At 48.3% G+C, this 8214-nt stretch overlaps 1 protein-coding gene across 1 annotated transcript; it reads left to right on the top strand.

Annotated features, from left to right (window-relative positions):
- Nucleotides 1-1703: 1703 nt before the first annotated feature.
- C1H9orf152 (chromosome 1 C9orf152 homolog) lies at nucleotides 1704-7359 on the top strand. The gene is made up of 2 exons (XM_048338811.1): nucleotides 1704-1896; nucleotides 6672-7359. The coding sequence occupies exons 1-2, from the start codon at nucleotides 1704-1706 to the stop codon at nucleotides 7175-7177; spliced, it is 699 nt and encodes a 232-aa protein (XP_048194768.1). The 3' UTR covers nucleotides 7178-7359.
- Nucleotides 7360-8214: the final 855 nt, after the last annotated feature.

Raw genomic sequence — 8214 nt, 5'->3', positions numbered from 1 at the left:
CAGCCCCTCACCAGAAAGAACCAACCCTGCTGATATCTTGATATTCCATGTCTAGCCTCCAAAACCATAAGATGAAAATGAAAAATAAAGAGAAAAAAACCCATAATATTGTTAATATTGTTCAACCTACTAAGTTTATGAGGTTTTGTTATGCTGACCTTAGCAAACTAATACACTCTCCGGGGATGAGTTCTCCCTCCATGGTCTGCTAATCCTCTGTAAGTGTCTTGGGTGGCTGGTAATCTATAGATGTATTAAAAGAAAAGAAAGGACTTCCCTGACCAAGTAGTGCAAGGATAAGTCAAATGATCTGTAAGAAAAGGGTCAGGGTGCGGGGCTGGGAATATGGCCTAGTGGTCAAGTGCTCACTTTGTATACATGAAGCCATGGGTTCAATTCCTCAGCACCACATATGTAGAAAAAGCTGGAAGTGGCGCTGTGACTCAAGTGGTAGAGTGCTAGCCTTGAGCAAAAAGAAGCCAGGGACAGTGCTCAGGCCCTGAGTTCAAGCCCCAGGACTGGCAAACAAAAATGAAAGGGGGCAGGGTGCTGTCATCTTTAGAGATGGTGAGGTTGGCCAGCAAGAGGAGAGGGTGCACCTAGCCACAGGTAAGATAAACACCAACTTAACTGCTAGTGGAAAATGCCAAGCCTGCAGTAGTTAGTTGCATGGGAAATGTCACAGCTGGGGTTGTTAGAAGGCCCAGGTGCCCAACCCCAGGATTCTGCCTCCCCCCGCCCCGCCCACCATGGGAGACTTTGGGGCTGGGTTTTCACCTGGATGTGGGTTTAGGACTAGGTGGAGATTTGAGGGGAGATCTTTGTGCTGAATTCTCCTAGTACATGGCCTCAGCACGAACATTTGGAGCCCCAGCTTTAGAGGCACAGGAAACTGCAAACCAATCCAGCAGGTTTTGATGAACCACCAAGGCTAGACCAAAACTGTGTAAGCTGAGCAGGTGCCTGGCACTCAAGAGCCCAGCTCCCACTCTGCCAAGAAATGGGGCACTTCACTGGAGCTCTTGGACTTGGAATCTACCTTGAGATCCAGCAGGGAAGGCCTTGGAATAAGAGACCTTAAGTTCCTAGCACCCCAGCTGCTAGCACTTGCCTTTCTCCTCGGCTCCCCACTCCTGCCTTCTCCAGTCCACCTCCCACTCCTGTCTCTCCTTTGCCTGCCTACTCCCATTCTCCTCTCTCACCCCATTAATCTCCTCTTTTGACTCTTTCCTTCCCCCTCTTCTACCCCTTTCTTACCCCCTCCTCAATCCTTCCTCCTGACATTTCTTATCCCTTTTCTCCCTCTTCCCACCTCCCTGCTTCTCCTCTCTTCGATCCTTCCCTCTCTACCTTTTCCTCCCTTCTTTTGACTCTTTTTCTTTCTCTTCCCTTCCTCTCTCCCTCTCTCTCTCCCTCCCTCCCTCCCTCCCTTTTTTTCTTCCTGCCTGCCTGCCTTCCTTCTTTCTGCAGTACTAGGGTTTAAACTGAAATAAAGCCTTGCACTTGCCAGGCAGGTGCTAGACCACTTGAGTTCCCTTCCCCTTAGCTTTCCATCTTCTCTCCATACTGCCTGATCTCCTTTCCACCCTCCTTTTGGCCCCGTGATCTCCCCTCCCTCCCACTGCATTCCCCCTCCTTCCTTCTCCTTTTACTTCCCTCCCCCTGCTTCACACCTCACCATTTACTTTCTTCCCGGATCCCGGATGAAGGGGTTGGCCTGTCCCTGCCCTGGCCTGCCCCACTTCTGGCAGCTCAGGGCTCCATTCATGGCTGAGAGCTCTGCGACTCAGGCCCCTGGCCAAGGGCCCTCTGTCAGCATCCAGTTTCTGCGAGCCCAGTATGAAGGCCTGAGGAGACAGCAGAGGACCCAGGCCCACCTCATGGTGCTCCCCAAAGGTAGGGCTGGGCAGGTGCTGGGCAAGGAGGGGACTGGCGGTATATAGAACAGATGGCTGAGTTTCCTGGAGGGCAGTGCCTGAGCCCTGCCAGCCTCCTGAGAGGGAAGAGCAGAGCTGCTGCTGATCTAGCCAAAACCCGAACCAGAACAAACAAGATCTGATAGAGGCAGCTCTGCTCAGTCTGTCCCAGGGCCAAATGACAGGGGCCTCAGCCAGTGGTGCCATTACTGGCTTTCTGCTTCTGACCTTGCTAGACTGGTCAGCCTGGAGAGCTGGGGCTTGGGCCCCACTGCTGGGCCAGGGGGTGATGGAGATTCCACTTCCTGCCTCCATCTAACAGAAGCACCTCCGGGGGCACGCCAGCAGAACTAGCTTTGGAGAAAGAAGGCGTGATTTTCCCAACATTCTGGGAACTAGCTGTGACAGAGGATGCACAAGGCTCAGGGAGCAGCACCCAGGCTCATCTAGCGTCCCAGAGCCATCAGGAAGGTTGGATCAGAGAGAAAAGCACCTCCTCCTGGCAGAAACAAGCCTCCCCCCCACCTGTGGGGATTCAAAGTTCATTCTGAGAGGAAGTCCAGGTGTGTGGGGCTTAGAAAGTAAGTGTTGTGGGCTGGGGATATGGCCTAGTGGCAAGAGTGCTTGCCTCGTATACATGAGGCCCCGGGTTCGATTCCCCAGCACCACATATACAGAAAATGGCCAGAAGTGGCGCTGTGGCTCAAGTAGTAGAGTGCTAGCCTTGAGCAAGAAGAAGCCAGGGACAGTGCTCAGGCCCTGAGTCCAAGCCCTAGGACTGACCAAAAGAAAGAAAGTGTTGTCCAATTCTAGCCTTCATCCTAGAATAGAAAAGAGAAGATCGTGCCGTGAGAAAAAGAGACTCTCAAAGCCATGCCTGGAGAGCTTTTGCAATTACATGTAATTAGTTCCATAGACAACTATCTTCTGTGATCTATGTTCTGCTAGACCAGCTTGGAGGGGACCCTGGGGGCAGAGGTTCCCCATTCCTCAGAGCAGGAAGTAGTACCACCGAAAGGAGGCTTTGGGGAGATGAAAGGGACTCCTGAGCTGGCAGGGACTATTTCTCATTACTTGGGCTGTTATCAACCAGGATCCAGTTGAAAAGGAACTGGATTAGTCAGTTAGGAGTATATCTGCAAGGCATGAGCTGGAAAGTTCCTGCAGCCCTATCCTCACTTCCTGCAGTCATTCAGCAAGCATTCTTTAAGTTAACCTCCATCGGATGAAACAGCCTGTTTAACAGGCTGGCAAATCAGACTCACAAATCCATTTGCTTACCAGACATTATCCAAATGCATCTCAAACTCAGTATATGCCCCCCAAGAATTCACCATCCCTGGTCCCCAACCCTTCCTGCTGCCTTCCTCCTACACTTAGTAACTCAGTGCCTGCTACCGCTACCACATAATAATACATAATGGAAGATTATAGGAGGATTGCTTCTGACCCCAGGCAAGGTCAGGGTCTTTCAGAATACTAGCCATTTGCCCAGTCTCTCTCTTTCTTTCTTTCTCTCTCTCTCTCTCTCTCTCATTTGTTTAATTTTGTTTTGTTTTAACACAGGATCTTACTAGCTAGCCCCAACTAGCCTCCAACTTAAGATCTGCCTGCCTTCTTCTTCCAAGTGCTGGGATCCTAGATGTGTTCCACCATATCTAGCTCCAAATTAGATTTAAAAGATACACATAGTATGAAATGTTCCAACTGGGCATGGTGGTACATACTTGTACTCCCAGCTACTTAGGAGGCAGAGGCAGGAGGCTTGCTAATTTTGGGTGACCCCAGTAAAAGGTAATAAGGGGTAGTAAAACCCCATGTCAAAACAAAATAAAAGGGTTGGGGATATAGTTCAACTGGGAGAGCACTTATCTCATGTGAAGCCCTGGGTTCAGGCCCCAGTAGTGCAAAAAATAAAAAATCATGTGCTCTTTGCTTGCGTAGAGATAGAGCAGGTGCAGAGGAGACACACACACAGAAGGTCCTGCTCTAAGACCAGAGGCCCTGGTTACCGCCCACTGTTTGATCTTTCTCCTGTTCTCTGTGGACCACCCAGGCTGGACTAACAGTTGAGCAGGCCCTGCTATGAATTCATAGCCCTGCTGTCCTTCCTGAGCCCTTTCCTGCTAGACTCACAAAGGGGGAAGGATTCTAGTTCCCAGGTTCTCCCATCATGCCCTGCTGCTCCCTTGCTCTCAAATAAGTGCTTAGTATTTTGAACACCGTGAAGGTTTTCCTGCATGTTGCATTAGGAATAGAGCATGGTTTCAAAGAAAGTGTCTTCAGTCTTTCCACTGGAGTGGAAAGTCTTTCCATGTACAAGGCAGTCGCTGTTTGCAGAGATGACTGCCTCTTCTCTGTTTCTTCTATTTCTTTTGGACTCATGGAAGTGAACTCTGGGACTTCCTTCTGACTTTATTCCTCTAATAGTATTCCTGTACCAACTTGTACTTGGTTATTCTCCTGTGGTAACAGGTGCCAGAACCCCCAAGCAACTCTGACATCCCAGAGGGACCAAGGTTTTCTACCAGCCTATTTCCTATAGGAAAATTCCACTCAGTAACAATGTTTCGCAATGAACTATTATGCTGCACAGAATGGCTTTTAAAAATGCCTCTGAGGGCTGGGAATATGGCCTAGTGGTAAAGTGCTCGCCTCATATACATGAAGCCCTGGGTTCTATTCCTCAGCACCACATATATAGAAAAAGCCGGAAGTGGCACTGTGGCTCAAGTGGTAGAGTGCTAGCCTTGAGCAAGAAGAAGCCAGAGACAGTGCTCAGACCCTGAGTTCAAGCCCCAGGACTGGCAAAAAACAAAACAAAACAAAAATGCCTCTGACCTGGGTACTGGTGACTCCAGAGGCTGAGAACTAAGGATCACAGTTCAAAGCTAAGCAAGCAGAAATCCTAGCCCACTCCTATATCTAATTAACCACTAAAAAGCTGAAAATTGTGCTGTGGCTCAAGTGGTAAAGTGCTAATCTTGAGCATAAAAGCTCAGGGATGATGCCCAGACCCCGAGTTCAAACCCCAGGATGGCACACACAATACAAGCTCCTGAGAAAGAAGGGAGATGTCTATCTGCCTCCATAACTCTGAAGCTAGTTCAAAGAAGCAGCAACAAACTGAGTGTATGTGGGCTAGGAAAAGGATAATAGTGCATTCGCCACAAGAGTTGCCTTGAACGAAAGACCTCAGAGACAGCACCCAGACCCTATGTTCAAGTCCCATGGGGGAGGGGGGGGAAGAGAGAAGGAAAGAAGAAAGAGAGTGAAGGAGAGAAGGAAACAAATCTACCATGACGGGGAACCACTGTCTTGAGTGGTAAATTCATTATCCGATGCTCAGGACACAATCCTCTCCAAGTTAAGCCCTGAATTAAGTATAATCTTTCTTCTAGTGCATATATAGGAATCCATGTATGTGAGGGTGTGAACCAGCTTTCCAATGGTGTGACAAAACACCAAAGAAATGGAGCTCCAAAGCAAGCACGTTTTATGCTGACTCATGCTTTCAGCGGTCTCCGTCCATGGTCTGTAGTGGGCCATTTGCTTTAGGTCTGGGATGGTACCATGTGTCAAGACCAGAGACTATGATGAAGGAGGCTGGTCACCTCATGGTTACCAGGAAACAAAGAGAGAATGAGATGGAGGCTCCTTCTTCCAATGAGCCCTACTCCCCAAAGTTTCCATCATCTCCCAATAATACTACAAGCTAGTGACCAAAACATTAACATGGGCCTCTGGGGCGTCATTTGAGATCCAAACTGCCGCAGTGTGTGTGTGTGTGTGTGTGTGTGTGTGTGTGTGTGTACATTCTTCTGGCCTCATGCTAGTTCTCATTTTTCTCAAAGTTGACATTCTTGCTTCAGTTTTTGTTGTTGTTGTTTTGTTTTGTGCCTGTCCTAGGATTTGAACTCGGGGCCTGGATATTGTTCTTGCAGTTCTTTTGCTTAAGATTAGTGATCTACCACTTGATCCACAGTCCCACTTCTGGCTTTTCTGGTAGTTAAGTGGAAATAAGAGTCTCGTGGATTTTCTTGCCTGGGCTAGCTTTAACCTGTAACCTTCAGATCTCAGCCACCTGAGTAGCTAGGAATACAGGTGTGAACCACTGGCACCTGGCTCTTGCTTCACTTTCTGACCTTTTATGCTTGAGTTTTTCCAAACCATTGTCTAAAATCTGAACTCTCATTTATTTTATTTTATTGGTAGTACGGGGGTTTGAACACAGGACCTTTTGCTGGCTAAGCAAGATAAGGTTTTCCTGGTTTTGCCCATGGTAGTCTTCCTATCTATACCTCCAGAATAACTAGGATTATGAGTGCGAGGCACCATGTTTGGGGGAAATTTTAATATATTGGCTAAATTTCCTTCTGTTCTTCTATGACACATCCATGAAACAGTGAGGTTTTGTCCCAGTGTTCGTTGATGTATTCATGGATGAAATAGATTAAACGAGACCTGGCACATATTAAGTACTCTCTTTCCTTCTCTCTCTCTATATATAATGAATAAGTAATTGGGTGAGAGTATGCGTGTTGAGGATGTTGTGTGTGTGTGTGTGTGTGTGTGTGTGTGAGGATACATGAGGAAACCATGTGTGTGCCCACATGTGCAGGGACAGATTTGGTGTTCAGCACATTTGGCCCTCTTGACATTCTAGGTGGAGCCTTCCTTCAGCCTGACAGTTCCCTAAGTGATAGCTGTGCACATTATCTCAGTAATGACACTGCGTGTACATTCTCTTCTCAGGAGGGAGCTCTTCTCCTGCCGAGTCCATGATCAGTGCTGTGTGGATCAACAAGGAGAGAAGTTCACTGCCCCCAGAAGACACAGAGCCAGGGCTGGACGGGATGCCGGAGGAAACTGATGGAAGCTGTTTGCAGGCACCTGAGTCACTGTGGCACACACACCTAGAGATGCATCGCGTGGTCCAAACCTCCCACCAGGAAACGAATCATCAGTTGATGCCAAACAATCAACTTGTGGCAGCTATTCAAAGTCTCCCTTCTGAGGGGGACCCACACTCCTGTGAAAATCATCAGAAGGCCCAGCCTGAGGCAGCACAGTGTCAAGGTCATGTGGTTTCTACCCAAACAAAGGCAATGGAATCCAATGTAAAAGCCAGCATTCAGTGCCCCCCCTTTACAACGAACCCACACAGGCCTGGCAAACCAGCTCACTACCCATTTCCCCAGAGGAAAACACCCAGGATCTCCCAGGCTGCCCGCAACCTGGGCTTATATGGCCCTGCCTAAAGCTCTGGACTTAGCCAGATGTCTCAGCCTTGAGATGACCTATGGACTGACTCATCAAAACCCAATCAAAGAGACAGAGCCACACCAGAGCTAGGAGAAAGAGCAGGAGCAACACAATGTTGGCCATGGAAGTTCACAGTGGGAACAGGATTTTGTCTTCCAGAATACGAGACGATGCCCCCAGTCAGGTGGCTCACCATCCCTTCCAAATGAAAGAGTACTTACTGTCTGATCAGTGCCACCTCACTCTGCTTACATTTAAAAAAAAAAAAGACACTGCTAAGGAGCCTTGTAAGCCATTCCTGGGGCAGAAGGAGGGGTTGCAGAACACCTAATCTATCCCTGAAAAACATCCGCTCCCTGGGAGTGGAGAGTGCTGAAACATAAAGTAGGAACTCTAGCCAAGAGAATGCCTTAGCAATGCTGTTCAGGAGTCAGTCTCATTTTCAGTATTTCCTGACTCCTCATACAGTCTGGGAGGAAAAAAATGAGCTCAGAGAATGCAGGACTCTTTATGGGTTGTTGGACCTGAGGACTTAGAATTAGTACATTCAGTAGTAGTGAACCTCCTGAAGCATGGCTATCGTGGGTAAGAGTTATGTCAATGTCACCTACCACTATGTGTGTTTAAGATTGGCTGTAAGCTGCAACTAAGACTGTATGTTTCAGCCTCATGGTAGATTTGTTTCCTTCTCTCCTTTTCCCTCCCTCCCTCCCTCCCTCCCTCCCTCCCTCCCTCCCTTCCTTCCTTCCTTCCTTCCTTCCTTTCTTTCTTCCTTTCTTTCTCTCTCTCTCTTTCTTTTTCTTTCTTCTTTTTTAGTTTTGTCCATCATGGGGTTTGAACTCACGGCCTGGGGGCTGCCCCTGAGCTCTTTTGTTCAAGGCTAGCCCTCTACCTCTATAAGCCATAGCACCACTTCTGGTTTTCTAGTGGTTAATTGGAGATATGAGTCTCATGGACTTTCCTGTCTGAGCTGGCTTTGAACTTCCAACCTCAGATTTCAGCCTCCTGAATAGCTAGGATTACAGGTGTGAGC

The sequence above is a fragment of the Perognathus longimembris genome, chromosome 1 (genome assembly GCF_023159225.1).
Source record: "Perognathus longimembris pacificus isolate PPM17 chromosome 1, ASM2315922v1, whole genome shotgun sequence".
Lineage (NCBI taxonomy): Eukaryota > Metazoa > Chordata > Mammalia > Rodentia > Heteromyidae > Perognathus > Perognathus longimembris.
This window is presented reverse-complemented; position numbering and strand designations above follow the sequence as displayed.

Bases quoted from the DNA above. Each gene is read 5' to 3' on its own strand.
- C1H9orf152 (XM_048338811.1), top strand. From the start codon at position 1,704: ATGAAGGGGTTGGCCTGTCCCTGCCCTGGCCTGCCCCACTTCTGGCAG. The intron at 1,897-6,671 runs GTAGGGCTGGGC...TTCTCTTCTCAG, and splicing joins CCTCATGGTGCTCCCCAAAG to GAGGGAGCTCTTCTCCTGCC.